This window comes from Protomyctophum bolini (genome assembly GCF_963924005.1).
Source record: "Protomyctophum bolini genome assembly, chromosome: 12".
Classification (NCBI taxonomy): Eukaryota; Metazoa; Chordata; class Actinopteri; order Myctophiformes; family Myctophidae; genus Protomyctophum; species Protomyctophum bolini.
The window spans coordinates 20,736,252-20,762,321 of NC_137873.1; the positions used below are offsets into that span (position 1 = coordinate 20,736,252).

Consider the following 26,070-nt stretch of genomic DNA (forward strand, 5'->3'; position numbering starts at 1 on the left):
AAAATATTGATCTGCTATTTTCACTATTTTTACGTTTATGTTTTTACGATAATCATAAAATAAAACAAAAAAAGGGATTTGGTTTCCACCCGACACAGATGATCCCGTTTTACAGTCCCATCTATGCCTTCCTCCTCCTTCTCTCTTCCTGGCAGAGATCGGCCCAGCCTCTGTGATGGTGGGTAACCTCGTATCGGGCAAGAGGATCGCCCAGGCCAGCGGCAGGGACCTGGGTCAGATCGAAGACAATGATCAGGCAAGGAAGGTGTGTGTGGTGGAGAGAGCTGGGGGGGGGGGGGGGTTGTCTGGTTTTCAACATCACTGCTGACACACATCTCACAACACAACGCCTTGCAAATCATCCCCCAGAACGCATCCTTCATATCATACGACTTTTCGTTCATGGCTTCGCCACTTTCACTGAGGTTGGAGGTGGCATTCAAAGCTCTTACATTGTTGTCATTACATACATGTCATCAGGGATGGGGTAGTGGGGGGGAGTTTGAACCTTGCTTCATGATTTGTTTCACTCTCTCGCAAAGGTGATTTTAACTTCTAGTGTTAAGACATTGTTTTGCTGCTTTTCTTTTATACGATCCGGCGACCCAAACTGAATCTGAAATGAAACTTAAGCTTCGTGTGAATAAATCGATACTTTAAATTAAATTCTATAAAATATAAGAACACTCCCTATATAATCTAAACAGACCATACTCTTGGGTCTAATTTAACACTTTAAAGGTAGGTTAGGTTTTAAAGTGTTATTCATAGCCATGTGTGTGTTTATCTCACTTTAGTGAAGTACAGTAGCTTGTGTTTCTCTTTGTGGGGTTAATTTACTTGTTTTGACCTGAAAGCAACGTGAGTGGTTCTGTTGATGTAGAACTCAATCTCCCAGAATCTCTGTCCATTCATTGACACTTGGGCGTTTCCTGTCTGTGTTTCCACATGGATCCCTCGGTCAACATTGTCTTTAGATTAGGAGGGATGTGGGGCAATGGAAGTGAAACACAGCCGAAGATGTGGATAGTGTTTCTCTTAGCCTTGAGGTAATAACGTGGCCTAGCTTCTACAAGGCAGTACTGTAATAAAGAAGCCTTCATTACTAGTTTTGTTGTGTTCCGTGACAATATTATATTACTCTTTGATCTCTATATAACGGACCACAAACTCGTGTGGCTTAGAGAATGTCTGAGTCTCTAGGCATCATAGTTTGACGCAAGTGCGGAATAGCCTTCACGTTTGAGTAAGGAAGCGCCGTGATAGGGCAGTGCACTTGTGCAAGGATGTGCTGTGATAGGCCAGTAGCCACTTTGAGTGGCAGTCGGGGAAAACGCTCTCGCCAGAACGTTATTTACTATTCTGTCTATATCGGGTTGTAACTCGAACGGGGCTAAGTCGGCTCTAGCGAACTTCACAACGTTCGACACGGCAACTCGGTGGTGTCTCTTGTGGCTCAAGTTTGCTGGTGCAGTCTAAAACTGTACTTATGAAATAATGCATGCCATGCGGCAGTGAATGACACCTCCTTTGAATGAAAACAGCTCCAGGCGGGTGCTTTATTTCGCTCACATCTTCACAGAGAGAGAGAGAGAGAGAGAGAGAGAGAGAGATATGGGGGGGCAGCTGGTGTTGACAGAATTGATTTGTACCTTTTCCTGTGGAGATGAAGACTCCCATCAGGCATGTTGTTAGCCAGCCGGGGTCCTGTCTGGACCTCCAAAAGGATGCTAATAGGAAGTGACAGTCCTGTGACATCCATATCAACCACTAGCACTCAAACAGACTTCCACTCTGACACCCGGGGTACTGAGTTCTCCCTACGCACACACGCACGCATGCGCACATACGCACGCACACACACACAGTGCCACCTGCGGGCATGCCGTTTTGAATGCTTGTCAGCTGAGGTTGATGGTGTTTGTCTGCTAGCAGAGTTTTACAAGAGTGTCCTGACTGAAATAACTCGAACCACTTGAACCCGGCCATCCATATTCTGGTGGGAACATTATAGCCAAAAATATGCTCTTCAAGCTCACACAAAGCGACAGAACTGGCTATAAGAGTGTATTATCTGGTATAGATGAAAACGTACAAGAGCCAACTAGGTTCTGTTTACTAATTCTAGATGGTTTAAGTGGTTAGCGAAGTGTGTAGAGCCACTGCCTGGGAATCAGAAGGTTAACTGTTCACCACCATGAGCAAGACACATAATAACCCCTAACTCAGTGTTTGTCAAACTCAACCCATACAACTCCCAGTTGATACATTAATGTAATCTCTATGACTCCAGTCTATACTGTGAAATCCTCAGTGCTCATGTAACTCCGACAGTGTACAAATTGAACCAACAATTTGTTTCGATTCATACACTGTTGGAGACCCACAGCGGTCATTTGGTTCCATTTTATTTATGTTTTGATATTTTTGGGGCTTTAATGCATAATGATAGGTATACTGTAGAATGACAGGACATGGGGAGAGAGAGATGGGAGGTGACACGCAGGAAAGGTCGTCGGGATTGGGAGTCAAACCCGCGACATGCTGTCAGGCGTGTTTAACAGCCTCAATTTGGTTCCTAACGATCAATTAGGGTCTCCCTGGGGTCTCCCTGGGGTCCCCCGAACCCCACATTGAGAAACACTGCCCTATAGTAACTGCTCTTCAGGCACCGGATTACTGTAATGCTGTCCTCTGCTCCTAGTAGTTAGGATGGGTAAATGGCTGACAAATTCAACATAATGTAGACAATATACTGTGGCAAATATGCCAACAACAACTGAATTAGGACATGATTATTGTAAATTTTCTAATTATAGGCTAAAACAAATCCAATTATGAAATCTAGTACAAAATGTATTGCCTGGACAGCGGCAGTGTGGGACGAATGTAATTGGTTTGGGGAGGTGAGTGAGTTGTGTCAGTCTGGAGTTGTAATTGAGTTTGTGATCCTGGGAGTTGGGGGTGTTTAGCGATCCCCCACTGAGCGCTGTCTGTCTGTCAGTCAGACAGACAGACAGACAGACAGACAGACAGTGTTGTTGGCCTGCAGGGGTGAATTTGATACGCCTCCATCATTTCAAATGGAATCTGTGATATTGGAAGAGGAGAGAGTTGAGTGAATGTGACGACTCTGCGGTATGATGTAGAGTGTAGACACAACTGGTAACTTTGAACTGCTTTCACAGAAAAGGAAGCAATTTGGAATCGAAAGCTATAGTTTGCTTCACTCATTTGGGGTTCTAAGGCTTATACTAAACATCGACATACCCATCCATCCTTCCATCCACCCATGCATGTCTGTCTGCATCCATCCATCCATCCATTCATCCATCCATTGCCAGTCCATCAGCCTCTGTTAATTTAACTCTGAGAGTGTACACAATGTTGGTTACATTTGTACAAAGGGGTAAATTAACAGGATTTTACAGTTTGAAAACCAAGCCCTCTGAGTGTGAATGAGAAAAAATAGAAAGAAAGAAATCAGCTTACAGTGCTATCTGTGAATGCATTCTTCTCTGCTGGGAATGTTCTTTGTTGTAAAGTGAGTGAGTGACATGCAATTTGCTTTGAACGTGTCTCCTGTCTCCTTTTACACGAGTGACACTTGAAGTTTCTTGTACTGGTCTGACATACAGTACAGTACCCCCAATGCCTTGCAGACATACAGTACTGTACCCCCAATGCCTTGCATGGACTACCATGCGTTGCCATTGCGTTGGTATGCTGTGGTCGCTGCAGGCATGTTCTAATGCTGTCCTCAGGCTCTGACCACATGCAGTCTAATGCACTCTCTCCGTACCAGGAGGTCTTTGGTGGTGGAGATCAGGTTCTCTCTCCTCTCTTTCCTCTCCTCTTCTCCTCTTTCCTCTCATCTCCTTTCCGCTTTCTCCTCCCCAGGAGAAGAAAGGGGAGATCCTTCCCTGGGTGCATGTGTTTGGTATCACATGCTAATAGTCCTACAGTCATGAGTCCGACACCCTACCCAAAACCCAACCCTAAATCTCACAGTTTAGATTGGTTAGTTTTAACCTGCCGCGCATGTCGGGAGCCACGGGTTGGTTTTAACCTACCACGGGTTGGTTTTAACCAGCCACGCATGTCTGGAGTGACGGTGTTGTCAGACTGTTAGTATACACCCCTATCCTCTCCCCCTTTCCCTCTTTCCTTTTCCTTTTCCTTTTCCTTTCCCCGTCTTTTCCTCTACTCATACTAAACGTGTGACATTGCAACGCATTGTCAGCTTGTAGACTTTCTATATTTTCACTATAAAAATACAAAAGATCATCGAGACAAAAGTTTAAAAAAATCATCATGATATTGATGATAAGTCATATCACCTTGCACTAGTATGAGAGATGCAGCATGTGCCTGATGTGTGGTGATAGTAGACAACAAGTGATGGATTGTAGAGTATGGGTGAGTAAAATTCAACCTTCTCCTTTATATAACGAGTTATGTAGAGAGAAGAATCAGGATGGAAGCGTAACTATAGACTCCCTCCTCCATTGTCACATCAGCCCGCCACTGAGATGTCTGCTTCTCTCCACCACACAAAGGGGACGTTTTTCCTAACCTTCAGTTCGGTTCTCTGCCTATTCACACGCAATGCATTCTGGGATACGGGTCTGGCTAGAGATATAGCTCATGATAAAAAACACCTTTTGTTAGGACTCTGTAAAGCCCAGGGTTCTCAAGTCGTTGCTATCTTCTCGAATAATTCTTTAACTTTTTTATTATTTTTTTCTAAAAACATCTGTTTAATCACTCTGTGTCTCAGAGGAGAGCTGTGGACAGTTCAGAAACCCATCTACTCACTCACTATCTCAGAGGAGAGCTGTGAAACAGTTCAGAAACCTGTCTACTCATAGCCTCGCAGTGGCCAGACGCGAATCTGAAAAAAAATTGCCTTATCCACGCAGTGTGATATAAGTATAGCCAAGTCAGGCTTGTCTACTCACGCTGTGACTTAGAGGAGGGCTGTGGAGAGTGGACAGTTCAGAAACCTGTCTATACTCACTCTGTGTCTCAGAGGAGGGCTGTGGAGTGTGAACATCCATAATAGAAACTACAGCATTTCTCTTCCTGGAAAGTTAGCATGCTGAAAAGGAGTTTAATAATAATAATAATAATAATAATAATCTTGTTTGAAGTTTCCAAACCTGCTGACTGACAATGTCACAGGTAGGTAGGTTCCTCTGAGACACTCTGAATAAACACAAATGGTGCCATATTATAATGAGCTTCAGTGAAGACCAATCATATTGTGTGATTATGTTGAAAATGGGAGTAAGGAACAAGGAGTTACAACTTCTCATTGGTTAAAGCTATAAGGATTGTCATACATGTATTGCACGAAAAAGAAACAAAGTAAAAAATGATCCATCAAATCAGCATTTTAAAATCCACCATCCGCCAAATGGACTCTTAACAGGCCTGTAACGCTGAGCATGTACCGTACAAATGTAACCCAATGAACCCTTTCGGGTCCATTGGGTTACACTTTTGTACATACATGTTCAGAGTTAAATTGAACACCCATGTCCTCAGCATCAGTTCTTGTGTGGACTGTTAGTGATCTCTGATAAGGACATGGAGTATAAAGACAGCTATGTATGTTCCTAGATGTTTATCTGTCGCTTGGAATGTAACACTCTGTCACGTGTGCAAGGCAGGAGATTAGGACCCAAAGCAGACAGACAGGCGGAGGCAGAGGAGCTCAAATGCAAGAGAGTTTAATGACAAAACTCACAAAAAGACCAGGACCAGGAAAATATGGAAATACACTAGGAACTGAACACTGGTGACTTACAACAATGATCTGACAAGGAACTGAAAAAACAGGGGAGTATAAATACACACAGGGATAACAGGGCACAGGTGAACATAACTCAAAATCAAGACAGGGATTGGCTAAGAGACTTAACAGGACACAGGTGGAGCAAACTAATAATCACAGGTGAGACGAGACAGGTTTTATAGCAAAAGGCCGATGCACACCTCAAAAGGCTGGTGACAGGTGCGTAGGGCAATAGAGCATATAATTAAACGGGTATCTTTGAAAGACATAGAAGAGGTCCCGCACACTATCAGACACTTGCCAAAACAATGTTGCTCTTTATTACAGTAGGTCGACGTTTCGGGTCGCTTAGACAGACAATGTCCCCATGGATTGTCTGTCCTGATGAAGGTCTAAGCGACCCAAACATCGACCTAATAAAGAAAATTTTTCTGGCAAGTGTCTGACAGTGTGCGGGACCTCTTTTCACGAGACAAGAGAGGTAACAGTAAGCACAAAGGAAACCAGGATACTAACTACAAAATAGGAGCACAACACAACAGAACAGTAAAACAATAACCAAAACTATAGGAACAAGGAACACTAGAAAACACAGCAGAAAACGTCACAGATTCTAACACACACTGGAACATGCGACGCACGTCGCACACAAATGCGTAATATTTTTCTCTTCGGTGCTCACACACACACACACACACACACACACGTACGCATGCGTTGTCGCGCGCGTACACACGGCCTCGTTTGACATCTGTCTCTTCCTCTATCATTCCCTCTCTCTTATCTCTTTCTCTCACTAGCCACAATTAGAGACAAAGACACTTTGTATTCTTTAGCATGTTAGCTGTCTCTCTCTCACTGAGATAACATAGAGACTTTATCTCCGGGGCTGGCTTCCATTGGGCTCAATGTATGGTGACCCTAGGAGGAGAGAGAGAGAGAGGTGGGAGGAGAGGGGTGGGAGACACACTATACTGTAGTGTGTCCACTGTCACTGTCCTGTGGAAACCTCACAAGTCCAAAACCATTCCTTTTTTAATATAATTTAAAAAAGTTTTAAAATAGTTCAAATAGCCGATCTGCACACAACTGCGCAGCTCACAATACCTTGCGGTTCGAGGAATTGTGAGCTTGTAGGTCGGTTATTTTCGCTACTCTTGTGTGAAATTCCTGTATGATGAAGTTGGGCATTAAATTACAAAACAAAATTCAAAATGCACTTGAGTAAAAGTACAAAAGCACCAAAATGTATTTAAAGTACCAAAAATAAAAGTACTCATTATGCAGAATGTCTTTAAAGTTTTTAAATGTATAAAAATCTTTTGAATATAGCAGATCTACAAGCTCACAATGCGTCGAATCGGCTTGTGGATCGGCTATTTTCAAATGGCCGAAATGTATAGGGCTGAAGTGGTTAATGAATGTTTTGTAATAAGAATCGTACTCAAGAACAGTACTTAAGTAAATGTACTTAGTTACTTTCCATCACTGATAGTGGTGAACGATGCCGCCTGGGATCAGTCCAGTTTTCGGTGAAGAGGCGACAACCGAAAACTACAGCATGACATCACGGTAGTCACCGCTCACACAACACATCTCTCTGTTTTTACTAACCACCGTTTCGGTGGTCACCTCTTCACCGAAAACTGGACTATGAATAGACCTTTAGGGTTCAGTTCCTGCTGTTATCCTCATCGTTTTGTAAGTCACTTTGTACAAAAAACGCTAGCAAGTGGTTGCAGCTTGATGTATAATACAGGTTGACTGGTGGGGCTTTTCAACAGCTCAAAACTCTGCAAAAAGAGTCACGCATTATTTAGCTTACAATCACTTCAGGGACGTTTCCTAGCGGCAGGGGGGAGAGTCACTGACTGATAAATTATTCAAGTGAAGAACATGCCTTAAAACCTTTCACCTCCAGAGAGAGAGAGAGAGAGAGAGAGAGAGAGAGAGAGAGAGAGGTGCTATGCTATGCTATGGTACTCCTGACTGAGTAAGAGAACCCTGACCCTGTAAAACACAGAGGTCCTGTCCGCTCATTTCATTTTCAGCTCAAACGTTTGTATAAGATGCTAGACCAGTGGTTCTCAAGGTGGGGTCCGGGGACCCCAGGGGTCCTTGTGGGGGGTACCATAGGGTCCTCAGCAAAATGATTTGACATAGCATCATAATCCTATCAACCACTTTATCCATTTCCTTGACTGAAAGGACCCCCAACCACTGGGCTGGAGATCTGTACGATTTAAATAGTGTTGAGGACAAAGTACTCAACTCCAGTACTTGAGTCACTAGAAGTGAAAGTTGCTCTGTCAAATCTGTACTTCACTTAAAATACTGTAGTATTCAAAAGCACGTGTATGCTTTTAAAAATACTTTAGGGTTAGGGTTAGTTCAAAGATTTTCCAGAATGTGGATCCCGGAAGCTACAGTGTTGGTTGCATTTGGTTACATTTGTAGACTCTCAAAGTTACAAATTGATACATTAAAGCTGTATTATGTAACTTTATTTGTGAACAAAATGTGATTTTGTCCCATCTTTATGGTAGAGTATGTTCTACAATATAACTTATACAATTGGGGTGGTTGTTCTTCTATGGAGACATTTACAGTAGATTCTGTTTCTTTTTTGACAGAAAATTTGACCTTCAGGTCAAAATTCTATTTCCCCCTAAGCAGGGAGGCAGGCAGGCTCTATTAGCACAGTGGTAAAAATGTCAGCACTTTAGGAGATAGAACAGGAGAGTTACATAAAACACTGACCATTTTATTGCATATTTTATTCTGGATTTTATTGTCTTATTAGACTACACATATCCTTCAGCCAAACGGATGGAATACTTCATAAACCAAGTTCAGTTTATTATAATTGTACTGGTACAGCTCTCAGTATCAACTACGTAGTATACAGTAGCATAGAATAGAATGAATGAACCGGCTTGCACAGGCTCTGTACACAACATGGCACATTAACTCTAGCTCTGTACAATTTGTGAATACAATTTGTAGAATTGGCCTTATGGAGCAGAACTATTCAATGCGATGTTAGAGAAGCACTTAAGTTTGGCATACAATTCCTATCCTTTAAAAATACATAAATAGATCAGCAGTTCATATTTTCCACAGTTTTGAAATACAACTCTTCTTGTCTTAATGTGGAAAATCCCTTTTCGGTTCTTCATAGTGAGTTCCTCATTAGGAATGTTTAAAATGCTTCGTCTCTGGTAGGATATGGAAGGATTCCTTTGTTTTGGAACAGAGCTGTTCATTTGGAAAGCGTAGAATCCCCTCTTAAACCCAGAGACAACACCAGGTTGTCTTCTGTCTTAAACCCAGAGACAACACCAGGCTGTCTTCTGTCTTAAACCCAGAGACAACACCAGGTTGTCTTCTGTCTTAAACCCAGAGACAACACCAGGTTGTCTTCTGTCTTAAACCCAGAGACAACACCAGGCTGTCCTGTCTTAAACCCAGAGACAACACCAGGTTGTCTTCTGTCTTAAACCCAGAGACAACACCAGGTTGTCTTCTGTCTTAAACCCAGAGACAACACCAGGCTGTCTTCTGTCTTAAACCCAGAGACAACACCAGGCTGTCTTCTGTCTTAAACCCAGAGACAACACCAGGCTGTCTTCTGTCTTAAACCCAGAGACAACACCAGGCTGTCTTCTGTCTTCTCAAACCAGCCGCCTCTTCTCTACTGTACATCCACCAGAGCGCTGTTTCCCAAACAATGGGACCCATTTCTGGGTCCCAACCATTTTTATGGGTCACAAGTAAATATCACGCTTGTTTTATATGTTTCCTTTTTAAAAATCTTCAAAAAAGTGAAAATGCTGTGGTTAATTCTTAGGTTTGGGTCCTGGGGAGACACCACATTTCTCTTTTGGGTCTCTCGAGCTAAAAGGTTTTGGGTAGGAAATATCCGGTGACTGACCCTCAACAGCAAGCACATCTGTCATTACCTCATGGTGTTAAAACTGTACGGCACAGCTGTCATTTGGGAAGTGTTCAAATAGTCAAGACAGGAAAAGGTGGGCGGGTGGCGCGCGCGTGCATGTGTGCATACATGTGTGCATGGGAGGGTGTGTGTGTGTTAATGTGGTGGGGAGTTAAGTTGTTTTCCTCATGTGAGTACTGGGATGGAAGTAGTTAAGCCTGGAATAAAATCTACAGTTCATTTCCTAATTGAAGGCATTACGTCAGGTGGTTCATAAAGCACAGTACAGTACAGTCTGTGAAAGAGTACTTTTACAAAAGTGCTAAACGTGCTGTGTCCGTTGTTGCTAGTCCAGCAAACTGCTGCACCAATCAGCGTCAAATTGCTGTGCACGCTGCCAGTAGTCCAAGGAAGTATTTCCCTCAATATGTTTCACATACTGTGTTTTTTTCTTAAATTAACGCCCTACTTGATCATACTGCAGTGCCACACAAAGCATCAAAAGTAGCAGTTCTACAAGCGCAGTGATTTGAGCTTGTAGAACTGCTACTTTTGAATTTGAATCATTGAAAGTAACAGTTTTGGACATAATGAGGTATCCACTCCACAGCCAACAGACGTTTTCAGAACCTGCGTTCCGATGTAGTTATTATTTAGTCACAAGCTTTGTTAATACTTTTCATTCAGTCCAGTATTATTATTATTAGTATTAGTATAATTAGTATTATAATACCAAAAGTGTCCATCAACGACTACAAGTTCACAACGGAGTCTCATCACAATGCATTGTGAGCTTGTGGATTGGCTATCTTTGCTACATTTGTGTGACACTGTGGTTGAATTTAAAAAAAGATAATTTGTAATATGCAGATACAAGATTTCTGCACGACAGCACAGCTTCCTCTGCAATGGGAGGACTCAAAATTACAATAGAAATGCTGGATCATGGATTGCCTGCCCTAAACCACCACAACGCAACGCACAACCGGTCATCCACTAATGAGCCGCTCAGTGGCTGACAGACACTGTGTAGACGTTGCCGGGTGTGAACACGTTTAGCTGTAACGTTCAGTCAACCTGGATAAACAGGGTTAAAAAGGCCCTCTCTGGGAGGATGGAAGCCAACAAGTGTGAATGATGCTAGATTTAGACCTTGCTTGTGTCCTGTGTGTGTGTGTGTGTGTGTGTGTGTGTGTGTGTGTGTGTGTGTGTGTGTGTGTGTGCGCGTGTGTGTGTGTGTGTGTGTGTGTAATTTTCTGGGGGGGGGTTTCACTTCACCTGACATATTACATTTTAAGGATTCTAAGCATTGCTGTGTTGGTTGGTCAAACTGTTGGTTGGACTGCTATTTCGGTGACCCCATGACCTTTCCTTCCACCAGGAAGTATTTGTGCTATGTATACCTGTATGTATTCTGGTCTTATATATGTCTGTTTCCTGTTTGTCTCTTATAGTTCCTCTTCCTGTCTGAGGTGTTGCAGTGGAGAGCTCAGACCACTCCTGACCATGTGTTATACACACTGCTCAACTCCAGGGTAAGACCTGACCACATGCGCATGCACACACAGGCACACAGTGCTCAACTCCAGGGTAAGACCTGACCACATGCACATGCACACACAGGCACACAGTGCTCATATAGTTTCCATTTGGCCAATCGATCTCCCATCTGTACCATATAGGAGTTTTCATTACAGAAGTAGCCTATACATTTCAGCAATTTTTTGCATATTATGGAAATGGTTTCACAGTGTGGCCAAAACAAATTTCCTGCATACCGTCTCTATACTTAAAATAAGCTTTTGGTTCTCACACATTCATCAGGCAAATATAGTTTTATGCTGTCTTTGCATGATTGCAATATAATGTCAATTTGCATATGAGCAGCCAGGCACACAGTTAAACCAATGAAGTTCTCAGTGCAACAAGATATCGTCTCTGTCAGGTGGAATCCTCATAATTGTCCAACACTGTTACAAATTCAAAAGCATCAAAAGTAGCAGATCGAGCTTGATCTGCTATACTGTACTTCCGATACTTTTGTGTGATGCTGTAGTATGATCAAGTAGGGAGTTAATCTTCCTAATCTTCCAACCGACGGGTTGCTAGGACGTGTACACACGCCTAGCACAGATTTCTTCCTAATAAAAACGGCAACATTTTTATGTAACAGTACTGGGTTTGTGTTCATTTATGTGCTAAAAGAGAGTGAGCAATTATGTTTGATTTCTTTCTTGTAACTATACAACTCAAACCTCTACCAAAGTAAGTGAAAAAAAAGTGTGTCTGTGCAGGGTTTTATAAGAATTAAAGCAATGATATGTATTAACAAGAACTTGTTGACTACAGTATGTAAATAATCACTACATTGGATCCATTTCCTGAAAAGTAACGGTATTGGACATACAAGGTTTTCCACCCCGACAGCGGCCATAACTAGTGTTAGCCCTGTTGATTGGCCGGCTGGAATGAATATGGACATCAAATTGGAAATGATTGGAAATGACATTCACCTGATTGAAAACGTCAATCATTTATTCTTTTAATAATATTCTGTCTTTGAGATTGTGTGTGGGGCCACGTTTCCGTGACACTTATGTGTGTACGCCTGGTCCGTGTGTGTGTGTGTGTGTGTGTTTCCCTCCTCAGGGTACAATAGCCAGCTCTCTGACCTGCCTTCAGCTCCATAAGCGAGCGGAGAAGATCGCCGCCCTGCTGGCTGAACGAGGACACCTGCAGGACGGGGACCACGTTGCGCTGGTCTACCCTCCCGGTATGTCACGCTCACATGCAGGGACGTGCACACATAGATATCAAAGGGGGCTTCAGCCCCTGCCCTTTTACCCGTCTGTAAAACAACTGCCCTTTCCAGACCACGAATGCAGTGGAAAGAGAGAAATGCAAATTCCCTCCTCTCCTTTCCATGCCATACCGGAGTCTCCTGAACTAATTTGTTTCTAAATCCATGCCGTACACCGCATCTCCAGAAGATAAAGAGTGCAGGGTTGCGCGCCGAATAGCTGATCTACAAGCTCTGAACGCATCGCAGCGCAGCGCAACGCGTTGTGAGCTTATAGATCTGCAATTTTCGCTATTTTGGGCCAAAAGTGCATTTCATCCCCTTCCCCTCTAACCCTCTCTGCATGTGCCTGGTCACTTGTACATTCTACTGTCAGTTTGAAGGCATGGTTCATGTCGACAGGGCATCAGGACTCATGGGAAGCAGCACAAGGCCCACAGGAAGCAGGCGTCTGCCTGCTGTTGTGTTCTTGTAGATGGAGAGTGAGTGAGTGAAGGGAGTGCTTCCCAAAGATGAGAAAATGTCATCTTGAGAAAATGTCAAACTTGAGACGGTGTGAAGTGCCTGGCACCTCGCTCTCTCTCTGTAGCCCGCATTGCCTCCTTTTCTCTCTCTCGACCCCAGGAAGAATCACAATCCTTTTAACCACTTTTTATCTGCTATTAAAAAAAAAAAGGAAAAATTATGGAATAATTTAGTTGTTTTGTTAAACACAAATCTTCTCTTCTTGGGGGGGGGGGCTGGCAAGAAACATTTTCAGATGGGGGTTGGCAGCCAAATACATACAGTAGAAATGTTGGGGTCCTTGACTTGATTCAGGTCCATAGTTTACCTTGTCCCATCCTATAGTTTCCTGAGGCGCTACACTATACTACTACTCTCTTTGCATCCTATGTGATTAATTATTTACCTTGCTTATTGTAAGTCGCTCTGGATAAGAGCATCTGCTCAATCGCCTACATTGTAAATCATACATTTATGCAAATGATGCTGACCACGTTTTTCGGAGACATGGTGGTCGTGCTGTTGTGTTGACATCTTTTCAACATACCTGTACTGAGATGGACAGTGGAGAGACAGACGGTATAGGAAGGCTGAGAGACAGACAGTGTGAGAGAGACAGACTGTAGGAAGGCTGAGAGGGAGACAGTGTGAGAGAGACAGACAGACGGTAGGAAGGCTGAGAGGGAGACAGTGTGAGAGAGACAGACTGTAGGAAGGCTGAGAGGGAGACAGTGTGAGAGAGGGAGACAGACGGTAGGAAGGCTGAGAGGGAGACAGTGTGAGAGAGACAGACAGACGGTAGGAAGGCTGAGAGGGAGACAGTGTGAGAGAGACAGACAGACGGTAAGAAGGCTGAGAGGGAGACAGTGTGGGAAAGACAGACAGACGGTAGAAAGGCTAAGAGGGAGACAGTGTATCGTCTCTGTCGGGTGGAAACCTCATGTGTCCATTATGTTACTTTTCAGGATTCAAATGAAAACATCAGATCTACAAGCTTGCGGATCTGCTACTTTTGATGCTTTTGTGTGACTTAGTTTGATCAAGTAGGGCGTTACTTTCCGTAAAAACAAACAAAAGGTTAGAATATGGAGAAAAGAAGAGGTTTTCTGCCCGAGGACATGGCACACAGCGTTAGGTTTCTCATGGACACATTCAGTCAGGCAGGACAAATCTCCAGACACGAGGAGATTGCCTTGAAGCAGCATTCAATTAACAAACTCCAGAGCCTGTCGGTCAATATTTAACCTTCTCCTCGCTTGTGTGTGTGTGTGTGACTGTGTGTGCGTGTGTGTGTGCGTGCGTGGCGTGCTTTTGTATTTGTAAGTGAACATCTCATTTGTTTGCGTTTGTTATTCTTGTTCTAATTTGTTTACCCCCTGTTTATTATACCCACTGATTTTAGGTTTTAATTATTGTGGTTATAATGCTTCTCTTTTACCTTGTTCTGCAAAGCTCTTTGTAACCTTGTTTGGAAAAGCGCTATAAATATATTCATTAAAGTTATCATTATCATTTGTGTGTTCAGGTGTGTTAGAATGAATGCATGGTTGAATCCTGTTTGTCTGTATGTGTCACTCACTCTCTCTCCTCTCTCTCTCTCTCTCTCTCTCTCTCTCTCTGTCTCTCTCTCTCTCCCCCTGTCTCTCTCTCTCTGTGCAGGTATTGACCTGGTAGCAGCGTTCTATGGCTGCCTGTATGCAGGCTGTGTGCCCATCACGGTGCGACCCCCACACCCCCAGAACATCGCCACCACCCTGCCCACCGTCAAGATGATCGTCGAGGTAACCTTTCAACTGTTGTTTTCAATATTATTGCAGCGTGGATCAAAATGTTGGTGTTTTTTCCAATTATTTGGGGCCCCACTTTCAATACCCTCACGGCCTACCAGTGGTGCGGCCCAAAGTTTGGAAATGGCTGATGTTTATATGGATATAAGAAGATATTTTAAGTGTTAGACAGTAGGGAAACAGTGACACACAGTGGTGGCTAGGAGGTGGTGCAGCATCTAGTGATTGAGACAGGCACTTGCCAACAGAGACAGAGGATGATGTAATGTTATTGTGCTTAGAGAGGGACAGACAGACAGACAGACAGACAGACAGACAGACAGACATCGTCCCTGTCGGGTGGAAAGCTCCAAAACTGTTATTTCAGGATTTAAATTCCAAATTAGCAGATCTACAAGCAACGATATATAGGGATGGCAGAGTGTGTGTGAGAGAGAGAGGCGTTACAGAAAGAAAGAGAGAGAGGCCACGGTGGCCTATAAGAGTTTGATTCCCCCGAACCGGTAGGTTAAATCTGGGTGGGTGAAATGTGAATGGCCTCCGCTTCCCTTCCCCCAACACCGCCGAAGTGCCCTTGAGCACGACACTGAACCCCCATAACTGCTGCAGAGGAGCAGCTGCAGTGGCCAACAGCATGTGCGTGTGCGTGTGTTTTGCAGGTGAGTCGTTCAGCGTGTGTAATGACATCTCAGCTGATCTGTAAACTGCTCAGATCCAAAGAGGCGTCCGCGGCCGTAGATGTAAGGAGCTGGCCCCCTGTACTGGACACAGGTACGCACGCACGCACGCACGCACGCACACACGCACGCACGCACGCACGCACGCACACACACACACACACACACACACACACACACACACACACACACACACACACACACACGTTTTTCATTTGGATGTACAATGATCAAAGATGATGCGAAAGAGATTGGAACATTGATTGATTCGAAGAGATGAGGAAAAATGAGATGAGAGGAGAGGAGAAAAGATGCAATAAGATGGGAAGAAATTTGAAGAGAATTAAGAGTAGAGGTTGAGAAGAGGTTTAGAGCTGCCATACTTTTTAAGTGCTAATGGAAGCAGCAAAGATTTAGCAATAAAACATTAGTAGACAACAGTTAACAATTTACAATTCAGCCATTTAGCAGACGCTCTTAACCCAGGCCGACATAAGTAAACAACAAACCAGGGCAGTCATTTGGGGTCTCAGGATGATGGCTGTTGAAAAAGAACGTAAAAGTAATAATACAAAGAAAATTGTCGACATACAAGCTTGTAGATTCATGATTTTTGCTATTTTAGAAATGGGGCTTAAGTGGATTTTTTTTGGGCCAGCCCCTATTCTTTCTGAAGCGCCCTTAAAATGTGCAGCATCTGTCCATACAACATGCTATCTATCTAGATCAGTGGTTTTCAACCAGTGGTCCTTGAGGAGGTTCCAGGTGGTAAACAAATGGACGAAAGAGTTACATTTTTGTTAAACATCTGCATTACTTAAGTCAATTTACAAGAGGTCTACACAATTAGAGAATGTTTGCAGGTTATCTCTCCTATGGTACCAGCATCATTACAGCATGGAATTGTGGTCAAAACCTTATCCAATGGCAACAAAATATTCAAAGTTTTGGTCTGAGAGGCTACATCTCATCAAATGGTCTGTGGTTCAAGTAATGGACCTTGATATGAAAAAGGGTTGAAAAGCAACGCTCTAATGGGAATGTGTTTGTTCTTCTAGATGACTTGCCAAAGAAGAAGCCTCCTCTGTTGTATAAACCCTCCAACCCCGACACTCTGGCCTACCTGGACTTCAGTGTGTCTACCACAGGCATGCTCGCTGGAGTCAAGGTACACACACACACACACACACACACACACACACACACACACACACACACACGCACACACACACACACGCACGTGTGCAGGCAGGCAGACAGGCATGCACACACACACACACACACACGCACGCACACGCACACGCACACGCACGCACGTGTGCAGGCAGGCAGACAGGCATGCACGCACACACACACACACACACACACACACACACACACACACACACACACACACACGCACGCAGTGCTGTATTGTATAATATCATAAGGGAAACAATCTAACACTATGTTGTGAAGGGCTGCTGCTGAGTGTGTTCTGAATACATAGTGCTGCTGACATTTAAACATTAAAGCTGCTATTGATTGATACTGCACTTTAAAGTATTCTGAATCTCCACTGATCGCAGACAACAGTGCTTCCGTGTGTGTGTGTGTGTGTGTGTGTGTGTGTGTGTGTGTGTGTGTGTGTGTGTGTGTGTCTGATTGAGTGATAGTCCACCGCACAAGGCCAATCACTAATCCATCCATAATTAAAGCCTTTGCCTGCTGACTCCAGACAAGACAAATCCACTCACAAGATACATTAATAATAATAATAATATACTGAAAACCGTGTTTTTGGGTCATGTCTTTCTGTGGGGTGCACCGGATAATGTGTAACCCACATATCGTCTCTGTGGGGTGCACCGGATAATGTGTAACCCACATATCGTCTCTGTGGGGTGCACCGGATAATGTGTAACCCACATATCGTCTCTGTGGGGTGCACCGGATAATGTGTAACCCACATATCGTCTCTGTGGGGTGCACCGGATAATGTGTAACCCACATATCGTCTCTGTGGGGTGCACCGGATAATGTGTAACCCACATATCGTCTCTGTCGGCAGATACGTACAGTAGTACAAGCGCCACGTTTCGGAAGCTGTCATATGTTTGTCATTTCTGTTCACATTACATTTTATGTTAAAATGTCCATTTCTCATAAGCAGCATGCAGGCCATACAGTACATGTATATGCTTTTATTATTTTGATTTATATCGGGACTGTAAAGACGAAACGGAAGCGGGGAGGACGTGTTACGCACCCATCCGCTTTATCCTCTGATCATTTTCAGAGCTTTCGTTGCTCCAGACTGTATGACGGAAGCATTTGAGAATTGTGGGAGGCAACGGTCTGGCTCGCGAGGCCAAGTAGAGGTCGACCTCGACAACTAACTACAGTACAAGGGGAAATGGCAATGGGCTCTATGCACACACGCCATTTTGGAAAGAACTTGGGCCCCAAATTGGCCCAGTACGGGCCCAGTATGGGTCCATTTGTACACTCAGAATTATGGGGGTCCTTGAAATAAAAAAGTTTGAAAACCGCTGTACACTATGGAACAGGGCCCTAATTAGTGGTTAATGGAACCACAACAAACACAATAGCTCCATCCACAATGAGTGGAGGTGAGTGAAGTCGCATGCCGGTGAAAGACAACAACAGTAATCATAAAGACGGACACTTGAACTGAAAAATGACTAATTAATCAACTTTCCCGAATCCCGAAACTGTCCCATTCATTGTCACAGCCACAGACGGCAGGCACAACTATGTGAGTAGCAGCCTACACTTACTACCTCCGTTTGTAATGGTTATGGAATACGGAGCTATGTTTCGATAATTATGTAACGTTTATTATTATTATGTAATGTCTTTCGATATGCAACCTGGCTGTGAGCCTACTGTATTTATATTCATTGCCTTAGGTATGCTGCAACTGAGCCACTTTGTGGCTTTTAGTCTCAGTGGTACAGTCCTGGTCGCCGTTCACCACACGTGGGGTGGGGAGGGATTTGGTACGGTCCCGTTTGGCGTTCACCGCGGGTGGGGGGGCTGGTGGGGGCCTGGGCTGTCAATCTCGCATCAGGGCCCGTGGGACATTCCCTCCGCCACTAGTTTTGTGGCATGTCATTCTCTCATTAGACTGTCTGACTGTGTGATTAACTGCTAATGAACAGAATACTTAAACAGTGGCAAGAAAAACAAAGACAAAAGAATAATTGCTTGCATTGTTTTATCCTCCTCGCATTCTCATGATGCTGCTGATTAGATGAGAATTAGAATATTGTCGTCTCTGACAGGTGGAAACGTCACCTGTCCAAAAGTTCAGAGCCTGCTTTTGTGTGACACTGTAGTGTGATCAAGTAGGAAGCTAATGTACGAAAAAACACAAAAGGTTAAAACTAGAGATAAGAGGTTTCTGCCTGACAGCAACGATATGTTTCCTGTGGTGGTGGTAATTCATTGAAATCCTCTGCTGCTGCTGCTGTTGTTTTCATTGTAATTATGATTCAGAGGCGGTTGCAGTTTAGTAGCTATTTGTCTCACATGATGCGACAGTCCAGTGTGATTATATGAAACTTTTCCACCGCAAAAGTGTGGTAATTAAAGGGAAAGTCAATCCTAAAACAGAGTCAAATGCAGACCCAATTTTGCACACAGATTTGCCTGTCTTGGACGAATTAAAATTCAAAAGTAGCAAAAGTTGCAGATCTACAAGCTCGAAACTGAGCTTATTTTCAGCTACTTTTGCGTGACGCTGTAGTATGATCAAGCAGGACATTCACCCAGAAAACACACAAACCAAACATTTCGAATATAGGTTGTCATTATTCTCTCTCTCTCTCTCTCTCTCTCTCTCACTCTCACTCTCACACACACACACACACACACACACACACACACACACACACACACACACACACACACACACACACACACACACACACACACACACACACACACACACACACACTCTGTCTCTCTATCTATCTCTAGATGTCTCACACATCCACCAGTGCCTTCTGTCGTTCCATCAAGCTGCAGTGTGAGTTGTACCCGTCCAGAGAGGTGGCCATCTGCCTGGACCCCTACTGTGGCCTGGGCTTCGTCCTCTGGTGCCTTTGCAGGTGACTCTCTTCTCTCACCCGTCTTCCTCCCAATAGGGATGTCACCGTTCAAACTTTAACTTGACGATTAATTGCAATTTAATGTGATTTGTGTGTGGGCGTTGAACATTGGAACGTATGAATAGAAAATACAATTCTGTTTGCCTCGTAATAAAAACAAGATATGACAAATAAGTGAAATATACAAAGAAATGACTGAAATACCGTGTTTATTATCTCCGGCTCCAGTGTGTACTCAGGTCACCAATCGATCCTGATCCCTCCGTCGGAGTTGGAGGTGAACCCAGCTCTGTGGCTGCTGGCTGTGAGTCAGTATAAAGTGCGAGACACCTTCTGTTCCTACAGTGTCATGGAGCTCTGTACCAAGGGCCTGGGCCTGCAGACTGACTCACTCAAGGTAGGGCTTATTGCTCCCATTGGGTTTCTACTCCTACTTAAACCCATTAAGAGCTGGAACACATAAGTGTCACTTTAGTGTTTAACCACATTAGCCATTATTTATACTTTAGCTATTGAAAAATAGCAGATCTGCAATCTCCTAGCACGCGCTGCAATGCGTTGTGAGCTTGTAGATCGGCTATTTTCAGCAACTGTAAAATCAGCCATTACGACGGCATCAAGGCCTGCCAAAATACATTTTATTCAACTAAATCAACTGTAGATTTAGTCGACTAAAATCTTATGATATTTAGTCGACTAAAATTAGACTACCACAACAAACATTCCAAGTTTCATTGCAAAGACTATATGACTAAACTAAAATAGATATCCGCGGCCACAAACAACACTGCTATGCAACAACATCCCAAGTAACCGTCTTCCTCCTCCTCCGTCAGTCTCGGGGGCTGGACCTGTCCCGGGTCAGGACCTGCGTGGTGGTGGCGGAGGAGCGGCCTCGCATCGCCCTCACCCAGTCCTTCTCCAAGCTCTTCAAAGACCTGGGCCTCCACCCGCGCGCCGTCAGCACCTCCTTCGGCTGCCGGGTCAACCTGGCCATCTGCCTGCAGGTCAGTGGGACGTACCGTGGTGGAAAAGTAAAACTATCAATACTACTTAACCCATTCTGACCTGAGATCAGATTCTAAAAATGTCTGTTTGAAAATGACAGTTTTCTGAAAAAGCTATGTTTCTATGTCGGTCGTTCTTCGATTTTTCAAAAATAGCAGACCTACAAGCTCGTAGATCTGCTATTTGGGTTAAACTATCACTTGGAAGAATTATAATCAAAGATTTGCACCACATTTTCAAGATTTTTCAAAAATAGCTATAAGTATAACATAATGCTTTCGACACCAAAAGGGGTTCCCTTCCCGTATGGTTCCTGAATGGGTTAAAGTACCAACAGTGAAAGTACAATTGTGCAGAATGTCCCATTGAAAGTTTTCAAATGTATAATGATCTTTTTAAAATGCGGCATTGTGAGCTTGTAGATATGCTATTTGTAATGGCCGAAATGTATATACTGCAGGGCTGAAATGGTTACTGTTTTGTAATGATAATCAGAATCTACAAAGTAACTAGTAACTAAAGTTTTCAAATAATTGTAGTCATGTAAAAGTACAATATTTGCCTCTGGGATGTAGTGGTAATTGTACTTAATTACTTTCAACCACTGATAACTCAACAGATCAGCTGCTGTTTTAGGCGCATTCAGTTGCATTGGTTGATGCTGATTACTTGGTGCCTTATTGTTGGTTGGCGTATTGTTAAAGGTAGGGCAAGTGATTTTGCTTGATTAAAATAAGTCTTAATTCTGATAGTACTCATTGCTATAGAGTGTTTGTTCATTCAGTGTCTCACCAGTTCCAGTAAGCAGAAAATGCATTTTCAGGTTGGGATACCAATTTTATCCAATCAGGATATAGAGAACCCAGACAGGCATGTGGTATGGCAGTGGGCCCCGGTGCAGATATCTTGTGTGGGGGGGGGGGGAGGGTGGCTCGGTGGCGGCGATGCGATGTTATGTGATGCGATCTGATATATTATAAATATTCATTCAATCTGTATGTATGTTTACATCATGTAGGGCATTCATTTACTAAAAATGGAAAACACAAAAAGTTAGACTACGGAGATCAGAGGTTTCTACTTTCTGCCACGACAGCGACGATATACAATAGGTTTTTGTCTTGCAAGAAGGTCAGCTGGAGCTCACGCTGTGTCAACCGCCGTGGAACTGGATAGTGGATAATCTCACAATAAACATTTATTTCTAAAGAGAGAGAGAGAGAGAAAGTCTTTAGACGTAAAGACGGTTTGTTTTTGAGGCCGAGGTGAGGCCTCTCTCTCGTTGACTGCAGGTGTTGAAGGACGTGCAGCTGAGCCACACTGGCCTGGGTTATTATCCGCTCCAGAAGTGCAATTTTCAGCATGGCTTGCTGCTGCTTTGTTTTGTTCTTTATTGTTTAAACCTTATGTTTACATGCTCGTCCGAGTGCTGAATGAGTTCCTTGGCCTTTAGAGATGTAGAAAAAGCAGTTTAGAAAAGCTTGCTATTCAGCAGTATCATCATCGCTCAACCAGCAGGCCTGGGCACAGCAAAATAGGTTGTGAGATGCTTCTGCTTGTCAAGGTTGCATACACAGAATGTTTGTAGACTTTCAATCTAAATCCCGTTGCTCTGATATGAGGAGATTAATAATGCAGTATATAGTAACACCACCCTTTGTCTTCTGTGTATTCCTCTGTGAAAAGTTGACATTTCATGTCATAGCGAGCATAGGGAATGTATGTATGCACGTATGTATGCACGTATGTATGCACGTATGTGAAACGGCGCTCACGTCAGAATAATGGGAATTTGGTTGAAAATCCTCATTGAATATGTCAAATTTATCAGAAACCAGGTCAAAGTTGAAGATGTGAAGATGAATATCCTTCGGGACAATAAAGATTATTATTATTATTAAGTTAGATCTCTGTTGGATACTGTTAGAGAATAAATAATGAAGTTGAACGCTACAGCCAGCGGTGCAGTGCTGAAATGACTCCAGTCCAAAGAGATAATAGTCTGCCAGGATTTAACAAGTTACACCGCAGATGCTTTCTCTCACAATATTATCATTCTGTCAGCCCACTGCCTCCCATCCAAACAATCCTGATTTATAGACATTCTCAAGTCTCTTCTCTTCTCTTCTCTTCTCTTCTCTTCTCTTCTCTTCTCTTCTCTTCTCTTCTCTTCTCTTCTCTTCTCTTCTCTTCTCTTCTCTTCTCTTCTCTTCTCTTCTCTTCTCTTCTCTTCTCTAACATAATGGCATCATGCTCTCGTGTCAGGCTTGCCATCTCTTCAATCCAATTTCAGCCCTTTCAAGTTATTCCTCAGTTGTACTCAACGTTGTTCATTCTTTAAACCCTGTTATTGGCGGTTGACAGTACATCTCCGATGCACCCTTAGCTAACTAAGCTAAGGAAATGGAATACTGTTGGCATCATTTTCTTCTAGCTATATTTCACATAATTATTATTATTTGAAACTACTATTTTGGTATTGTAGGTAGTGGTTTGTCACTGCATGTGTTACACTTGACTTACACGGAATGCACAGTGGAACCCCGATAACGTACTAATATAATACCATTTACCACAATTACTAGTACATAATGTTTGATTTGATTAACTCATTTTTGTTCAGTTCTGGTATGTGTTTTGTTTTCCATTTTGACATTAATTCATTTTCCTTGTATGTTTCATAATTCCACCCACATATCTCATTCTTGGTTTTGTCTCCGTCCTCCCTCTCCTCTCCTCTCCTCTCCTCTCCTCTCCTCTCCTCTCCTCTCCTCTCCTCTCCTCTCCTCTCCTCTCCTCTCCTCTCCTCTCCTCTCCTCTCCTCTCCTCTCCTCTCCTCTCCTCTCCTCTCCTCTCCTCTCCTCCCCACCTCCCTCTCTCCTTCCTATACTCCTCTGCCTCTTCCTCATACCTCCTTTCCTCTTCTTCCTCTATGCCCTCCTCTTCCTCTTCATTCCCCCCCTCCCCCCCATGCCGCTGTAGCCTCACAGGTTGGGGAAGCTTGTGGAACAGGTAGGGGGATTCACCCACCATCAGCTCACCTGGCCTTGCTTCCTCTCCTCTCCTCTCCTCGCTCCCTTCCCTTCCGTTCCTCTTCCTCACGGCACCCTGCTGGCTCTTAACCACTTAAACCGCAAGACCCTAGCATAGAGCCCTGGGGGACTCCCGCTCGACCACATGGGGTTTAAGTGGTTAACCCCTCGATGCTCTTCGAAGTGCCTGGTGGTGTTTTCAACACACCTGCTGTGTGGACGACCTGTATGCTATGTTTTAGCATGTTAGCTGGCACTCCTTCCCAGAGCGCCTTGCAGCAATCAGCACACCTGTACAACATTTTAAACTTTTAAAGTCTCTTTAGTTTAAGTTGTACCTTGAAATAATGTTACACTAATACAATTTATCATTATTATTGTTATTATTTGATCACCTACTGTACATAACAATCAACTGATTTAATCGTTAAAAAAGGAACATCTGTAGAACTTTGAAATTTTTGTTGCTATCATAGATGTGAAGAGTATAAGCTAATAGTCTGTATCAGCCAGTAAATAATGTAGTACCTTAAATGGCTCTTTGACAACAATGCATATTAATGCATCATATCATACGGTATGTCCAAATGTCGGTATGTCTTCTTTTTTCTTTATGTCCAAAAAACTGTTACCTTTCAGGATTCCATTAGAATATATATATAAATGGAGATAAGAGGTTTCTACCCGATATGCCTGCCTGTTAATAACATGATTATGCACATTAAAATTAAACATTGCATCATGCGCAATCTGTTTCAAGAGGCTAGACTCCTGAGGAATAGCAGCATATGAGTCTAATGGAGAATGTTAACCAGAGTACAATGATACTCGACTGACACAGGAAGTCCAGATGATAGCCTGCACTGCCACCCTGTGGCACATCAAAGCATTGCAGAGATAATTGTCTGTCTAGGGACAACATAGACCTAATGCTGAAAGTTGCTAGTAGTACTACATAATATTGCTGTCGGGCAGAAACCTCCTATCTCCATATTCTAACTTTGTGTTGTTGTTAGTATGTAAATGAATGCCGTACTTGATCATACTAGAGTGTCACACAAAAGTAGCAGATTCACAAGCTTGTAGATCTGCTACATTGACTCTTTTTTTACTTTTCTGAATCCTGAAAAGTAACAGTTTTGGACATGAGGACAGAGACGATAAGAAGCTTTATCTCCTCATGGAATGGAGATGAAAGTGGGAATGAGGTTACATGGCCTGGTTACATTAGTCTAATAACAACAGGCCTATTTTGGATGATTTCTACTTGGAGGTTAGACTAGGAGTTATATTGGCAAACAAACAAAAACAAACAAAACCCCCGGATGGAATGGGACAGTTAACTATAGTATAATTATGGTATTACTGTACTTCTCCCTCCCATCACGTAAAGCCGTAACTACAATTATTTTGAAATTGATATTCCAAACATATAGTCTCCGCTTTGACTTACATTGCACAGTGAGCTCTCAAAGTCACTCTTCAAAACACATTCTGCCAATATATCACATATTGTTCGTTCGTTACATCGCAGTGAAGTAACGGCACATTACCCAAACCTCTGCTAAAGTATCTTTGCGCTTAAAGGCATAGCATATTCTACAAACTACACATAGTTAAGGAATACAACAATGGGAAATTGGGAAAATGCTTCTCTGCTATATAGCTGGTTTTGTGGTTATGTTACTGTTAGCTACTGTAGCCCTACAGTATATGCTCTGCAATGCAGACCTGGAGCAATTATTGAACTTTATTAACTTGTAAAGTGATCTGCCTACATTAGGCCCTTTGCATACTAGGGTCTTTTCCCTTTCCCTTTATAGCCAAATAAAAATCTAATCAGTAAGCCACTGCAATTATTATGCATTGGCTCCATTATTGGCCTCCAGGCAATAGAGGCAATCGATCCTAGAAAGGCCTTTAAATCCATTTCACACAGTAATTGCTCCCACATCTGCAGTATAGTGCATATGACGCCGTACCTGCAGTCTTGTGCTCTGGGTGGGTGGGGCTCTGAGGGGAGGTGGACGCTTTTCAGACAGGGCATTAGTCCGACATTCATCCACATGTCGGTCTAGCGTCTGCTCCCGTGCTTGCGTTTATGGTTAGGTTAGGAGATGAGGTGGGTTGTCATTTGTCGGACCAATGACTTGTCTGAACTACGTACTGCACCCGCTCTGAGTCCATTTGTCCCAGCATGCGTTGTGTGCGGCTACGGTATATATGTGCGGTGGTGGGTTGTATTGTGTGCATTCTCCTCTGCCAGGGCCTTGCCTTGAAGCACCACTCAGCTGTTAGCGTATGTGTCTCAGAGGGGCTAGGGTGGGCTTATTTCCTTAAAGGTAGGGTAAGTGATATTGTTTTGGTTATAAACAAGTTAAATATTCTGATAATAATCATTGCTACAGAG

At 43.3% G+C, this 26,070-nt stretch overlaps 1 protein-coding gene across 6 annotated transcripts in view; it reads left to right on the forward strand.

Annotated features, from left to right (window-relative positions):
• The window catches only part of LOC308325822 (disco-interacting protein 2 homolog C), a 237,641-nt gene that overhangs the window by 202,385 nt on the left and 9,186 nt on the right, over window positions 1–26,070 (forward strand). For 3 of the 6 annotated variants that reach the window (XM_080778520.1, XM_080778525.1, XM_080778524.1), the window contains exons 23-32: window positions 156–265; window positions 11,192–11,272; window positions 12,387–12,510; window positions 14,701–14,822; window positions 15,488–15,599; window positions 16,564–16,673; window positions 19,490–19,620; window positions 19,849–20,017; window positions 20,457–20,627; window positions 23,611–23,640. In XM_080778520.1, coding sequence (XP_080634646.1) covers window positions 156–265; window positions 11,192–11,272; window positions 12,387–12,510; window positions 14,701–14,822; window positions 15,488–15,599; window positions 16,564–16,673; window positions 19,490–19,620; window positions 19,849–20,017; window positions 20,457–20,627; window positions 23,611–23,640 — 1,160 coding nt within the window. The remainder of the gene's footprint in view (window positions 1–155; window positions 266–11,191; window positions 11,273–12,386; window positions 12,511–14,700; window positions 14,823–15,487; window positions 15,600–16,563; window positions 16,674–19,489; window positions 19,621–19,848; window positions 20,018–20,456; window positions 20,628–23,610; window positions 23,641–26,070) is intronic. The other 3 variants (XM_080778521.1, XM_080778522.1, XM_080778523.1) reach the window with 3 other exon arrangements.